This window comes from Lutra lutra, chromosome 15 (genome assembly GCF_902655055.1).
Source record: "Lutra lutra chromosome 15, mLutLut1.2, whole genome shotgun sequence".
Lineage (NCBI taxonomy): Eukaryota > Metazoa > Chordata > Mammalia > Carnivora > Mustelidae > Lutra > Lutra lutra.
In genome coordinates this window covers 69,257,235-69,272,514 of record NC_062292.1, presented here as the reverse complement: position 1 = coordinate 69,272,514, position 15,280 = coordinate 69,257,235, and the positions used below count along the sequence as shown (strand labels likewise).

The 15,280-nt window shown below is 58.4% G+C and overlaps 1 protein-coding gene across 1 annotated transcript; it reads right to left on the bottom strand.

Annotated features, from left to right (window-relative positions):
• Positions 1-365: 365 nt before the first annotated feature.
• Positions 366-14,688, bottom strand: SHE (Src homology 2 domain containing E). The gene is made up of 6 exons (XM_047705843.1): positions 13,974-14,688; positions 11,387-11,513; positions 4,313-4,597; positions 3,291-3,438; positions 2,506-2,625; positions 366-1,269 (listed from the first exon to the last, which is right to left on the bottom strand). Exons 1-6 carry the CDS (start codon positions 14,526-14,528, stop codon positions 1,083-1,085), a joined length of 1,422 nt encoding a protein of 473 aa, XP_047561799.1. The 5' UTR covers positions 14,529-14,688; the 3' UTR covers positions 366-1,082.
• Positions 14,689-15,280: the final 592 nt, after the last annotated feature.

The following is a 15,280-nucleotide window of genomic DNA, read 5'->3' as shown; positions in this document are numbered from 1 at the left end:
TTACTTATTTTTTTCACAGTAAGTAAACTGCAACTAAAGTTCACGATAAACCACAAAGAGAACGCTACTATGACTACTAAGGGAATATGTGAAACAGAAACTGCCTCTTTAAGATGGTTTTGTGCGGTGAGAACGGGTCTGATCTGCACAGGACAGGCACTTAGCTCCGAGGGACAGGGATGTATGTACTAAAAATTTACTCCAAAAATACAAAGCAAATCTAACCGGGGGCACAAATTAAAACTCGTTCCCTAACCACAGGAATGCCGGAAGGTGAACCCCAAAGACATCTGAAGTCCCGAATGATTTTCCTGTAAGGAAACGGCTGCTGAGCTTCGCACATTTTTCAGATTAAAAAAAAAAAATCAGAAATGAAATTATTTTATTCTATAATTCAGAATTATAATGATGCTGATGTTTAATTTCTGTTGCTGATTCTTAATCTGGGGACATCTTCCTTCCTGTTTACGTATATAGTAAAGATGATGGAAAAGTCCCCAGAGATTGAGAAAATAAAACTTTCTTCGCAGGCTGACCACCCAAATAATCTCGTCGGGGCTGTGGATTTTCATGGACTCCAGAGCTGAACCAGGACGCCTTCCCCGAGTCCTCCATATCCACGTGTTTTCCACTATTCGTCCTTGTCCCCAGGAAGGGGTCCGTGGCTCACGCTCTTCTGGTCCACGTGATCAAGTTTTATTGCCCCGCATAAAGCCAGCTGCATTTTTTTGTGGGTTTGCTTAGCGCCTAGGTGTTCCAGGGAACACCTAGTGCATTTTTGGAAAACCTTAATATTCCTGGACTCTTGACTTACCTTTCCTGAAAGTACCCCCGCAAACAGAACACCTACTCCAGAGAGCAGAGGCAGCTGGTGAATTATGATTTCTTATTGTAGAAAAGCAACAGGTCAGTAACCAAGTGTCGAGGAATGGCTGTCAGGCCAAAGATTTTTGCCTTCTAGGTGGAGACTCCCAGTTCCCACCGATCCCCGTGGGGAAGTCCAGCCCTGTCCCCTGGTGCTGGTTGGGGCTGATGCCCTGCTCAGGAGGAGGGGCCTGGCCAGGGCTCTTGCTGGCTGGACCTTAGTGGCCCTTGCTGTGCACAGGGTAGAGCAAGGTCATGTGTTCTGCCCCCTTGAAGGGCAGCTTCTCGTTGGAGTAATAGTGCACCACCTCGGGGATGCTGTCGAAGACGGCGCTCGTCTGATCTAGTGTGTACTTGCTGTCTTTGGTCTGGGCCACTATGATGTGGACGCACCCTTGACTAGTCCTGAAACAGAACAGGATAGAGGACACAGGAGTGAGCAAGCAGGGGTCCCTGCCCCCGACAGCACTCCCAGCCAGAGTGACGGGCAGGCAAGTTCCTGCCTGCCCCAGAACTGCTCCAAACTCAGCTCTCCAGGGGCTCCCAGAGTCCCCGAGGCCCTTGGCTCAGTGTGGGTCATCCTTGGGGTGTTTGTCCCTAAAACACACAAGTCATCAGGTCCTGGACGAGAAAGAACAAAAAAAAAAAAAAAAAAAAAAAAAAAAGCCCAATTTCCCATCTCCTGTCTCCTAGATCACCAACTAGTGCTTACGCCGTGAATGAGAACACTGGGGTGCGGTTTAAACTCCCCGCTCATCACGGGACAAGGACGTATGTAAGGTTTCCTCTTTCTTTCCTCCCCAAAGAATATATCAATAATAATAATAATAATACCCCTGGTTTCCTCCTCCCTCCCGCCCCATCCCCCAAGCCGTGAAGCCTGCTCCCGCTGTGGATAACGACAGCCGGCCACGGGGGCCCGGGATCTCAGCAGCCCGGCTGTTCCGGGCGCCGTGCGTCCGGTGGCCGGCCCGGCCTTCCGAGCCACGCTGCTCAGACACCCCCAGCTTCTCCTCCCTCCAGTCTGATTGTTTCAGCTGCTGGGACCCGCTTCCTCAGGAAGGAAACGCTGCCTGGGCCTGACAATGACCCTCCGTCACGGTTCCCCGGAGCCCCAGCCGCGGAGCCGCGAGAATTTCCATGATACAAGCCCCACCAGGCCCACTGGGCAAAACGAACGTTCTGGCAGAATCAGGAGGGGGAGGAACAGCAAGTCAGCGTCTCCTCCTTCCCCAGGAGAAGCTGGTGTCCGAGGTGTGGTGGCATTTTGACATCAAGGGATCAGACTTACTAAAGTCCCAAACACTAGGGAACAAGAGAGTCACCAAATTGTCCCCCTGGAAATTCTCCCTTCTGTCTGGGATTACGTCTGTGCTGGGCCTCGTGGAGGGCCTGGGCTAGGTCAGGTCACGGGTGGCACGCACTGAGTCACGCGGGAGGAGAGAGGCCCTCCGCGTCACAGGAGACCGGGGACGTCTACCAGGACCAGCCCTGCATTCGGATCCGAGCCTCTCAAATCCCGTGGTCCGAGCGAAAGCACCCTACTTTCTGACAATACGTACCCCGCGGGCCACCCTGAGATCAGTTCTTTTCAGACCCGTCCTCCACCCCCAGGGAGAGCCCACGGGCTCCGGTACTCACTTCAGGGCGATGGAGTATTTGCTGTTCCCCGACTCGCTATTTCGGACCAGATAAGCAGCTTCTTTGCAGGGCTGGAGTCGGCTCTCGGCCTCTGCGCGGGTGATGGCGCCGTGATACCAACTGTGGGGGGGTGATACCAACTGTGAGGGGGGCACCCACGTCAAAACACAAACCCAGGTGGGGCCTCACACCGTGGATGGTTCTTTTTTTTTTTTTTTTTTAAAGATTTTCTTTATTTATTTGACAGACAGAGATCACAAGTAGGCAGAGAGGCAGGCAGAGAGAGGAGGAAGCAGCCTCCCCACTGAGCAGAGAGCCCGATGCGGGACTTGATCCCGGGACCCTGGGATCATGACCTGAGCCGAAGGCAGAGGCTTACCCCACTGAGCTACCTAGGCGCCCCTGGATGGTTCCTTTCAACGCACTTCTCTCGGAAGGTCAGTGGCCTGATCCAGACCCTGCCTCACGCTCAGGAGAGACGGGGACAGACAGGGGTAATCTGGATCACCGAATCTGTCAGTCCTACAAGCGGGCCTTAAGAGGACTAGGGTCCTTGAAAAGTTTTCAGTCGGTGCAGGAGGATGTGAAATCGGGCTTGCGGGCGGCAGCGTGCTTTCTGTTCTGCACAAGTGCAATGGGCTTCGAACACGGGTTCTCATTAACAAGCCCCTCCCAGACGAGAATTCATGAACAAAGATAATCAGGTAAAATGGGTGAGCGTCCCCCCCCCCAATCAAGAGGCTCCTGGTCACTGTCTGTTGTGAGAGGACACGGACGGGACTCACGGCTGCTTCCCCAGCGGCAGGCCTGGGGCCACCTTCTCGCCCTCGCCGTGGTCCGGCTTCAGGACCTTCTGGGTCCAGCTCTTCTGCCGCTGGTGCTGCTTCGCTGGGTCCTCCTTGACGGACGGCCGGTCCGAGCCCTCAAACTGAACTGGAAAGAAGGCTCGTCGGGCACAGAGCCCGTGGGGCCAACTGTGCAGGCCTCAGACACCCCCTCCCCGCTGGCTTCACGACTGTTAGGTGCCTGCCTGACCCCGGACGATGGGCGTCACCGCAAGGGTCCCCGACGGCCACCCTCCTGGGAGACACTCCTCTGTGCCCAGTCGTGTTGGAACGGGCCCGTTTACCGTGACTTCTAAAAACTGGGAGTTTCAGTGTATTTAGAATAAATGATCAAGACCGTGTCATTCTATGAAACCAAATAAGCCGCTTCCACCAGGAAATGGTAAAACAGAGAAGCACGCTTGGGGACAGAAACTCCTGGGCAGCCGGTGGCATCTGGGCTGGACAAACACAGATGTTCCAGAGCCGGCCCCAGAACGGACCCGGGGGTCTGCGGTCACGCACCTCACCCTGTCCGCCCAGCCCTGACATGGCCGGCACTGCCCCTCGCCAACCTGGCTTTACTGGTGGGGGAGAGACCCCTGACGTCTTTAATTCGAAGGAAGAGGAGGTTCTGGCTCAGCGACAAACTAGGTGCTGGACGCCCTTCCCATCTCCCGCCCCCGAGTCCCTCCGCGCATTAAAAGGGCGGATTCCTGGGGGAGGGTGACCGGCAGAACACCTGCTGGCTCCCCCCAGGCCTCCCGGGCATCCCGGTCTGCCAGGCGCCGGCCGGAGCGGCCGGCGGACTCGCAGGGCCCTCCACAGGCGGGAGCGGACTTGGTCCCGTGGCCCGACCCGGCAGCCCGAGTGGTTGTGCACGGAGGCCGCGGCGGGACAGGGATTCTTCAGCCGCGCTGTGTCAGGGCCTCAGCCGGGGACCCCGCGCACAGGGGTCCCGGGAGCCCCGGCTGGGCCCTCACCTGACAGCGCCCGCGCGATCTGCTCCTTCTTCCACTCCCACGGCTGCTCGTACTCCGCAGCCGGCCGCTCGTCCTCCGCGGGCAGCCGCGCCCTCCGCTCGGGGGCCCCGTCGGGGGGCTCGTAGGGCGTGTCGTACAGCTGGGGGGGCTTCCCCACCAGCTCCTTGGAGCTCCGTCTCTTGGCCGCCGTCTCCACTTTCATGCTGTTCTCGCCCGACTCGCAGGGACCGTCGAGCAGCTGAAGGGCCTTCACCAGGGGGTCCTTGGAGCCTCGGCGCCGGATTTCTGGAAGACACGCGCAGACAGAAGCTGGAGTGCAGCAGGCCCCCGACGCCCCTCCCGGACCGGCTGGGCCTCCGGCGGGCTGCACGGGCGCTGCAGGGAAGCTGCTTGTCCCGCAAGCCCGATGAGCGGGGAGTCCCTGAAGACCCATTCCACAGTCTGTGGAAAGCCACGAGGCCACGGGCACCTGCTCCCCGCCCCCCCCCAGGCGGCGTGGTTTCCACCTGCCCCGTTTCTACACGTTGGTGGAAGGCTCAGACCCCAGGACGTTCTCTGCCGCCGCCAGCGCTCGCTCTGTTCCCAGCGCCGGCCGCATGCATGGAGGGAATCTACGTCCGCCGGACAGAGTTCGGGACTTCCAGGCATTTCCAGACAGAGGAGGCCAGACACGGTCACAGCTAACCCTGCTGGCCAGCGACAGCGGCACAGACGCCAGCAGCCAGCACCCCCAGCGGCACCGGCTGTGGTCCCTGACCCTCCGGCGAGGCTGTGCCGCTCCTTCCTAATTTACAGAAGGGAAGGCTGAGGCAGAGGGTGAAGGACGCTGTCCTCACCCAGACGTGGCAGGGACTGGACGCAGGGGCAGGGAGCCGGGCTCCCCACGGCTGCCCCTGACTGGACTCCAAGTGGAAGAGAAGTGGGAGATGGTGTCCCCCGACACAGAAGGTCACTTCCAGGGTAGGAAGCTGTGTGAGTTAAGAGTGCACTGGGGACCACGGAGGGCTTGTTCCCATAAGGGGAATGAGAGGTGAGTTCAAAGGTCAGACGCCAGGAGGGGCAGGGGTGGGGGCTGGAGCATGGGCACGCTGGGCTCCAAGGCAGGGGCACACAGCCCACACCTGGGCTAACAGGTCCCATCGACCGCAGTCCTGCTTCCCCAGGAGTTAAGGGGCCAGAAGGCACCCAGCAGCTAGGCAGCCACAGCGGGAAGGAGCCGGCAGCCTGCGACCCAGCAGAGGCCTTGGCGGGGGGCATCTGCCCTCGCTGTGGCCCTTCTAGAGGCCCTCCGGGAAGCCCTCAAGCCCCCGGACACAGTCAAGAACCCTTGAGCACAAGCATCTCAGGGCACCACCCAAGCCTGCGAGCCCCCCACGGTCTCCACACTGCCTGGGACGCCGGCCATGCCCAGACCACCTCTCTCCTCCAATTTCTTCTCTTCACACCAGCCCGTCCCACTCCCTCAAAGTCCACTTCCTGACACCAGGCAGGTGGGACTGCGGACGTACTCCGTTCACGCTGTCCCGCCCTATGTCCCGGGGACGCCCGTGGAAGTCTCGTCCTGGGCTCCTCGGCTCTCCGGCCACCCCCCTTCCATGGCCACACGTGCCCACGGCTCTGGGCCTGCCCTCCTCTGGGCGCACACACTGACCGCTGCTGTGTCTGCCCCTCCAGCACGGTGGGACTGTCACGTCTTACCTGGGGAGGACACACTGTTGCGCTAAGAGGAGGGAGGGGAGGAGGTCCCCAGCAGTGGGGATGCGGGCTCAGAGAGACGAAGGTCGCAGGGGCACCACGGAGCCACTCACAAATCAGTGAAGGGTTAGGGTGTGAAATAAAAGTGACCAAGAGAAAAGGAGAGGGTCGAAGGCAGAGTGGCGCTGTTTGAGCTCTGGGCGGGCGGATGGGGGCCAGGGGAGCTGGGGGGGGGGGGCTGAAGGGCGCAGTGCCAGTAACGTACAATGGCACGGTGACACTTGGGTGCAGAGCGGCTGACTTCTGTCACCAGGAGGGGCAGCGGGCAAAACACTCAAGGGAAAGTGAGAACATCAGGACACTAAATTCAAAAGAGTGAGACTGCACGGGGCCCCGACCGTAGCCCACTCCAGCCATGCACCCTGCGTCAGTGGTGTCGGAGGCGCCCACTGCCTGGTCCTGGCGCCAGGCGCCGAGCTAGCCGGTCTGGGGCACGGGATTCTTACGGGACGTGAAGCCTGAGAAGCCCTTGCACACTCCCTAGTCCCCAAGGCCTCCATCTGAGCTCCTCCTGCGCCCACAGCCTTCCCGTCATTGCTAGCTCCCCAGCAAGGAGAAGGGTTCTCCCTGGGTCTGAACCCCCACATCGAAAGGTGGGAGGTCCCACCCTGGGGCCAGGCTGGTGCCTGGGGCCATGTGAGGCCCTGTGGGGCTGCCTGTCCGTCCACACCCCTCCTTTACATTATTCTAGATGGAGTTATGGGGAATGAGAAGCACAACCTGCTCTTGGTTTGGGAAGACAGGGCTGGAACTTAATAAGAGCGTCTCTGTAGAGCTAAGAGAAAGGAAAGACAGGACACAGACTTCAGAGGGTGAACTTAGAAACCGTAAGTTTCTGACCAAAACCTCAGTGTGCCCTCAGTTTGGACGGCCTGACGCAGGCAGGGGTCCGTTTTCCCATGGTCCTGACCTCAACTCTGTCCCAGCTGACTGAAACAGAGGGTCGATTCCAACTTTAAGACGCAGAAGTCGGGCTCACAAGGGAAGTTCCAGGTTTGTGTTGTAATAAGTACGATAATGAGGGTCCAGAGTCCTTACTACGTGTGTTTGCATGCAGCAAGGGCCTGTGCCCCCGGGACTTGGTGGGGGAGGCCCGGGGAGCGGGCGGGCAGCCGGCCTCGGGTAGCCCCTCTCAACAATGTGTCGTCGGGGGAAACCAGGGCTTGCACCGCCCTCCACCCCCCCAGCCCCCATCTGTCCCCCACCTGGGACGCTGTGGACACAGGAACAATCGGGAGCCGGGAGCCAGCCTTGCTGGGGGAGAGCCGCCCGGGACGTGCAGGGCTGGCCCCGGGAGGAAACGGCCGAGGAGGAGGAAGCAGAGAGGAAGCTACGCCCCGGCCCTGCTGACAGAAGCCATTTACTGCGGGGACAACAGAGTGCAGACGAACGCCACCGCCCGCCGCAGGAGCCCGCGCAGGATGGAGCCGGTCCCTCACTAAGCCGGCTGTCATCGGCAGACGTGGGTCCTCTGCGCTCGTCCGGAATTCTCTTGGAAGACACAAGGCTCCCTGCGGCGTCCGAGCAATGGCTAAATGCATGGGACACGCGTGTACTAGGCGTGTCACACCAGTGTCAGGCATGGGACACGTGTGATCCCATTTTCACAGGTGACTGAACCGGGGGCGGGCATGGTGGGGGCCGTTGGAAGCCCTGACGCCCGTGGTTCACGCCGAGCGTCGGTCACCATGCTGGCACACCCGTCAGCCCGCTTGGAGGCTGTTCCTCCCTCAGAATCAGAAAAGGGCTGTTCCTGGTCACATCTTTTATTCCTACTATTGCTTTTGATTTAAAATGACGAATGAGGGGCGCCTGGGTGGCTCAGTGGGTTAAGCCTCTGCCTTCGGCTCAGGTCATGATCTCGGGGTCCTGGGATCGAGCCCCGCATCGGGCTCTCTGCTCAGCAGGGAGCCTGCTTCCTCCTCTCTCTCTGCCTGCCTCTCTGCCTGCTTGTGATCTCTCTGTCTAATAAATAAATAAAAATCTTAAAAAAAAATAAAATGACGAATGGGGCGCTTGGGCGACTAAGCGTCCAGCTCCTGGTTCTCGGCTCAGGTGATCTCAGGGTCGGAGATCGAGCCCTGTGCTGGGCTCCAAGCTCGGGGGGCGTCTGCTTGAGATTCTCTCCCTCTGCCGCTTCCCCTGCTCTCTAAAAAATAAGTGAAATGACTTGAGTATTTTCTTATTGAATAAACCTAAATGCCCGAACAAAAGCAGACGTAACTCAGGAGCCCTGAAATCTAAGTTTTACCAGAAAGTAAAGACTAATTACATAAGTCAGAAATCTTCTGTATTTTTTTCCATAATGGTTTTTTAAATGGGCATCCCACTGAGGTTCTCCTCTGGGTCTGTTTGAGCAAGCCAACAAAACCATCTGCAGGCAAAAATAAAACTGAAACCCCCCGAGACAGGATATGGACCAGTAAAAGCGGATGTGGAAGGACCCAGCATCTCTGCTGTCCACATGGACACGGCCTGGAGCGGTTCTGGACCTGGGCGCCCTCACTGCAGGCTGGGCGCTTCTAACACCCCCGCACGGGGCCACGGGGCTCAGGCAGGGGGCCGGTGAGCCTGGCACCGACTTACAGGGTGCCAGCCTTGGAAATGGGTCTCCCACCGAATAACGTGGTCTCGGAGCTGCCAAAGACCCTTCCCGTGGAGCTCCGGACGCTCCATTAGGTACACTTTCTGCTAATGATTCTGCTAAAATGTTCCTGCTAGTTTAGCAGAACAGAGAGGTTTACGCTAATACTGCCTGTATTCATAACCCTATCCTCCTGTGAACGATTCTGTGGGTAAATCTAAGGGGGAATTTATTTATAAACTTAGCAATTCCTAGCGTTCAAGGTTAAGAGTAAAGTTTCGGAGGGATTCCTCCAGTGATTGGGCCATCGGAGAGGAAGTAGTGCCTTTTCTGTTCCTTCCTCTGTTCTAATCCTGACTTCACGGCACTCACTGCACCTTCCAAGGACCTATTTTCTGGTCTCTTGGTGTTAGGTCTGTTTGCCCCTTGGGTTGTAAGAGGCATGTCAGTCCTCATGCTGGTCCACGAGGACACGGGTCAGGTGGGTCTGGTTTCCCGGATGCCGGAGCCCAGTGCTGGGCCTGGCACCCGGTGAATGAACGTCCGAGGAGCATCTGCTGGACGGTGGAAAGCAACATCGCCAGCGGCATTCGGGCAGCTGGGCCACCCCACCCTGCAGGGACCAGCGAGGCCGGACAGGGCCCGGGGTTCCCTAGAGCCTCACCATCTCCTGAAAAATGCAGAAAATAAAGAAAAATCCCTAATATTTTCAAGAAATAAGCATTTCTGAAGTGGGGCATGAGCACCAAGGATACAAGAAGCAACTGGACAAAAATGTAGAAGGTTTAAAAAAAAAACAAAAACAAAACAAAACCCCAGTAGCAAATCTCTTATTTCCAGCTTCCGATCAACTCACTTCCTGTTATTCTGTCCAGCTGTGGGCTACGGAGAGAATTAGGGGTGTACTCTCTGCACGGATCAAGAAGGTGCTTTTGGACAGAGGTTTTAAGAGACTTTAAAATTCATGGATTTTCTTAAGACAAAATAAGGTATCAATTTTTTAAAAGTTTAATAGATTTGAACTTAATCTCCAATTGAATTAATCTTCTATTCCTAAACAAATGCATTCACGTAAGCTGTAAACAGAGGCTCACACTTAATAAACCCTCAAATATCAAACACTATTATTATCATTGCGTTTATTTCATGTTGGACAATTCCGATTTTTCAATACAACCCTCTTTGCGGGTCTGCGTGGAAGGACGCCTTACTCAATAAAGTGCCTTTGCACCCATCGTTTCAAAGGGGTCCATTCAATCTGGAGGGGGGAGATTCTGGGTCTACTTTCTGCTGTTTCTTAGAAGGTCTATGAGCACAGACAAGGCCGGGTCTCTGTGATTTTGTACCAAGAGGAGAGGACTGGAGTCCATGAGCCCCCAGTCTTGTGAGGAGTTTATGGCGGGGGAAAGCAGAGCATTTCCCCCCTATTATCAGTGAGGCCCCACGAATAAACAGCTGGGACAGTGTAGATAAATTACTTATTCCGGTTAATGAGAAAGAGAAGAATAAAAATTAAAGGACAGAAGAAAGATAAAGATAAGTCAAAATTATCTTTTTTTAAAAAAGAATATATTTTTCCTCAACTTTAGGTAAAAGTAAAACTTTCCCCCTATTCCTTACAAGCTTCTGATATTTTTTAAAATTCTGACTAAGTTCATTTTCACTTCCTTTCATTCACAGATTTCGTTAGAGGTCACAGTCCAGTGACCTTCAGGGTCACAGCCTGGCCAGGGTACACCCTCCCCAGCCTTATCTCTGTGCGCAGGGAAGCAGGACACGGCGCCCCTTTCCTGCTGTAGCTCATGTTCATTCTGAAGCCTGTCCTGACCCTTCCAGGATGCTGAGTCCCCTATGCTCGCCTCCTCTGAGACCAAGCCCGCGGGGCCTGTGCCTGACGGTTTTCCAATCTGTTCCCAAACAGGGGAGAGTCTGGAACGTGTGGCCAACGAGTCCCTCCCCAGGCACGGAACGCTCAGACAAGGGTGCCGTGGGTCAGTGCTCAGAAACACATTTTTTCATTATGGATTAAAGAACATAAAAAAAAATTGGGTGAATAAATTACTCTAAGTTTCCCAAATAAATCTAAGTAACTTAGTTCATAATATTTTTAAGTATCGTTGATACGAACTTAAGAGAATTACGAATAAAAGGGGAAAGCTGGACACTAAAAACCACAGAGCGAGTGCTTTGCTCGTGTTAGAACTGTTCCAACTTGAAAAGTCCCAGTATCTGCTGACTTCGGTTTTAGGCGGTGTGCAGGGCCCGGGCTGGCTCAGACCAGGGCAGTCGTTCCTGTTTTTGCTCTGGTACCGTAGAGCTCCTTGCACCGTAACACAGAGGACCTCGTCATGGGCACACCTGCTGACCACGTGAAGCCCCCAGCTAGAGATTCACGACTCCCCTTACCAACGTCAAAGCTTTCAAAGCAGCCGAGAAATGCACATAACCAGTCTCCACCCTGAAGGTCACGTCCGCAAACTCACAAGCGTCATTTCACACAGAATTAGGAAAACACTGAAGATCCTGCAAATTCTCACACCGAAGGATACAGAACCAGAAAGGAAGTTCACTGGGTATTCTGATCCTGCTTTGGGTCTGATTTGTTTCTTCCAGTCAGCATGGCCTGATTCAGGCCATCATTTCTTCCCCACACTGGTGGGGTCAGGACCGCTCCCCTGCCAGCGGGTGAGGCTCCGCCCCCTCGCGCCCCTCCCACCCAGCCCCCTCGCACTCACCTGTTATCATTTGCTGCGCATCGTAGGGTTCCATGTAGCCGTCATTCTCTCCTGCCCTCTCTGAGTCCCTTTGGCCTTTCGTCCTTTTGGCGTCATAAGGGTCAGCGTAGTCTTCTAAAATGATGACCTTGAAGGAACCGGAGAGGGGAGCGGCCAGGGTTAGCACACCCGGACAGCCACGGTGTCAGAATGGCTACGAATCATCAGACTCAAAGTCATGGTCCCCCCAGTTCTGGAGTGTTCGCTCGGGCTCACATTACCGTCCACGTTACCGGGGGACAAACTTCTGATCTGTCTTGGCGGCGTCACCGACTGGCAACAGTTCACCCACACTCTTGCCCATTCCCCAGCACTGCCCGGCAGTGCGTTCGGGGTGTGGGGGGCCCTGTGGCAGGACGGGTGGTGGGCGTGGAGGGTGGCGATCACTGCAGAGCGGAACGAAATCAACACTCCAACCCCTTTCCTGGGATGTTGATCTTTCTAAGGCCAACCTGGTGGGCCACACAGACCTAAGTCAGTCCGTCCCCCCGTGACACCGAGCGTCCACTGGCACTGCCGAGACACCGTGAGGAGGACACCGGAAGACAAAGGCTGCCTCTGGTCCTCCGGGGATCTGCAACCCCTCGGAGGGAAGGGCTTCAGAAGAAGTCTAAGGGATAGCCCCAGACAGGACCGGGGGGTTCTGGGTTCCGGAACTCCCGGGCTAGAGTCAGAGTTCTGGCCGGTATCTGCGGGAGAAAGCATCAAGTCTTCAAGAAGAGAAAGGGGCCCGAGAGGTGGTGTGTGTGGTCGGTTCTACTCTGCAGCTGCTGGGTGACAACGGAGGCCCCGCAGCTGAGCCTGATAGGCTCTTCTTGGGGGCAACAGTTTTGTGGGAACTGTATGGGGACAGAAAGCACACACTTGCCGGATAGCAGTGTGCCCCCATAATATACACTCTTTACTCCAGCTGAAGAGGGAGACAGGGGTAAGAGCCAACGAGCAAAGAAAGGTGAACCAGACTCAAGGGAGGAAGGGCCCGGTCCGGCTCGGGTCTCCAGAGAGTTTCTGGAGAAGCAGAGAAGCATCAGCAGTGCCGGCAGGGAAAAAACGAACAGAGAGACACGAGGGGACGGCAGCCTGCCCAGGAGGAGACAGCCTGAGGAAGGGCGGACCTCCACAAGTGATGCCCCAGCAGCCTCCGCAGAGTGCCCCCAGCTCCGTTCTCACTGCCCCCCGCCCCAGAAGCCGCACTCCCAGGACAGACAGGAACGCCAGGCGCAGTACTCAGCCTGATCTGTGTAGACGGAGTCAGTCAGGGAGACCACTGGCTAGTATCTGGGTGAGTTGGGTCGTTGCTCGTCCTCCCCCCGCACCCCAGCCGGGGGCCAGCATGGCACAGGTGTGCTGTCAGTATGGGTGTGAAGGACAAGGGGGGACGAGCAGAAGGGCCCGGTGCAGACACACATGGCGGGTGCTGCGGGGTCCCCATGGCACGCAGGGAGACGTGTGTGGGGGCCTGAGCAAGAGGAAGTTGGAATTCCCACGACAGGCAGGGACGGCCTGGGCCGGGGCCTGGAAGCTCCGTCTGAGCCCTTCTCTCCCCTTTTTCACCCAGAAGAGTGAGTTTAAAGAACAAGCACTCAGGGACGCCTGGGGGCTCGGTCACTGAGCGTCTGCTTTCAGGTCAGGTCACGGTCCCAGGACCCTGCATCAGGCTCCCGGCTTTTCCCTGCCTCCTGCCCCTCCACTCGACTCGTGACGTCTCCCTCTCTCTCAAATGAGTAAATAAAATCTTAGAAAAAAGAAACCAAGCAAACAAAACCCAGCTCATCTCTCTAAGGATGGAGTGGGTCTCCTCCCAGAGTCACGCTCCTTTTCTCAAGTGCCTCGCACTGGACGGTGCCCAGAAAACCTCTGAGGCGTAAGAGGCAGGGATCACCTTCTCTCCTGCTCTGTGATTTCCTTCAGGGCACTTCCGTGTCCCATTCTGTACCCACTGCAGCCCATGGAGCCCGGCACGGCTTCTCCTCGTGCTGCTGCCCAGCAGACGTTCACGGATGGGATGTGAGCTGCTGGTACCTTGGCGAGGGGGCACTGGCTGGGGCAACCATGCCTGGACTCCCACGCTAGCAGGGGAGGGGCCGGGTGTGTGCTCTCCACCTAGTCCCCAGGGCTCTGAAATCCATGCTTCCCTTCTGCTCAAAAAGCATAAACGTATACACAGATCTGGCTTTGCAATCCCCCTGGATTTCAAATTAAAATAAACCGCATTCATAAGAAGGTCAAGTTTCACAAAGCAGGAACGTCTCACTCACTCTTCTAAAGGGCTAACAAAATTAAATGCATGGTACATTTCTGAAAAGTCCCCCACACTCAAGAGTAAAGATTTTCCAAGATGAAAACAACAACAACAACAACAACAACAACAACAAACAACATCAAATGTAACGACGTGAAATGGTCCCTTAATTGTTGCCAGATGTCGGAGGGAGGCCCACCCTCACCTTCCCCGCCGCACAGAGAAGCCCAGGGCTGAGCAGGTGCGCCCTGCTCGCTCCTGGCCGGCCCCCCTCAGACAGGAGGCCCCAGCCGGCTGCATGCTCACCGTGTCCGGCTGCTTCCCGGTCTTGCCCTTGTCCACTTCGGGGCCCAGCGAGGCGGGGGAGGAGGACGCGGAGGAAGAGCTGCTGCTGGTGCTGCTGGTGCTGCTGCCCTTGCCGTTCTTCTCCTGAGTGTCCACCTTAATGAGCCTGCTGATGTAGGTGCCGCAGCCCGCGCTCCTGGCCGCGCCCCGGGGCGGCTCGTCCTCCGCGGCCCGCGAGTTCTTGCGGCCCTTGCCCGCCGCGGCCTGGATCAGGCCCTGCAGGCTGTCCCGGGGCGGCCGGCTGTCCCTGGGGGCGCTGACGCCGGCCCTGCCGCTCCCCAGCTCGGCCGTCGAGTTCTTGCGGCCCTTGCCCGGGGCCGGCCCGGCGCCGCCCGCCTCCGAGTTCTTGCGCAGTCGGCCGCCGCCGCCACCGGGCCGGGCGCGCTCGGACGCCGTCTTCAGGTTCAGCGGGAACTCCTTGAACCACCGGGCCGCCATGGGGGGGGGGCCGCGGGGCAGGCGGGCGAGGGGCGCGGCGCACACGCGGAGGGGCGCCAGGGGCCGCGGCCGCCTCATTCCCCGGGGCTGCTCCGCGTCCCCGGCCGGCCCGCGCGCAGCTCGGCGGGGTGGGGCCCGGGGCCGGGCTCTGCGGGGCGGCGGGCGCGGGGCGTCCCTGCTCTCCCCCCCGAAGCGGGACAGCCTTGCCCACCCTCGCCGGGGAGACACGGGACGGCGCCGCGACGGACCGGGGACCGACGGCGGGCCGCCCACCCTCGGCGCGCCCCTCCCTCGGCGGCTGGCGCCTCCCGCCCAGATCCGCCGGGGTCAGCGCCTCCGCCCGGGGCGCGGGGGGGCGGGGTGGGGGGCGGAGACCAGCGGCAGCCGCACGGGCCGGCCCGGGGCCCCCGCGGTCGCGCAGCCCTCCGCGCCCTCGCCGAGCGGCCCCCAGCTTCGCCACGAGCCCGGCGCGCCGCGTCCTCTCCCCGCGCTCGCGGCGGGCGGCCGGCCCGGGGGTGCGGGCTACGGAGAGGGGCTCTTCCCGGCGCGGGTGCCGACCCCTCTCCCTTCTGGCGCCCCCCGCCCCCGCAGGCCGCCAGGAGGCGGAGCGCGCAGCCCCGGCGAGGGGCTCGGCGAGGCTGCGGCAGGTGGATGCGCGCCGCCCGGGCAGGTACGGCGCGGCGGTTCCAGGCCGCAGGCTGCGGGCCAGGGCGGAGGGACCCGGGCGCTGGGAGGCCGCTGGGGAAGCCGCACCCCCATTTCCACCCCGGGGCGGCGGGGCGCGCGGTTAGCCCCGGGGCAGCCGCTTGCTCTAGGTCTGGTGCGTCTGC

Bases quoted from the DNA above. Each gene is read 5' to 3' on its own strand.
- SHE (XM_047705843.1), bottom strand. From the start codon at position 14,528: ATGAGGCGGCCGCGGCCCCTGGCGCCCCTCCGCGTGTGCGCCGCGCCC. The intron at 11,514-13,973 runs GTGAGCATGCAG...GGTTCCTTCAAG, and splicing joins CCGGGAAGCAGCCGGACACG to GTCATCATTTTAGAAGACTA. The intron at 1,270-2,505 runs GTGAGTACCGGA...GTTCTGTTTCAG, and splicing joins AAATACTCCATCGCCCTGAA to GACTAGTCAAGGGTGCGTCC.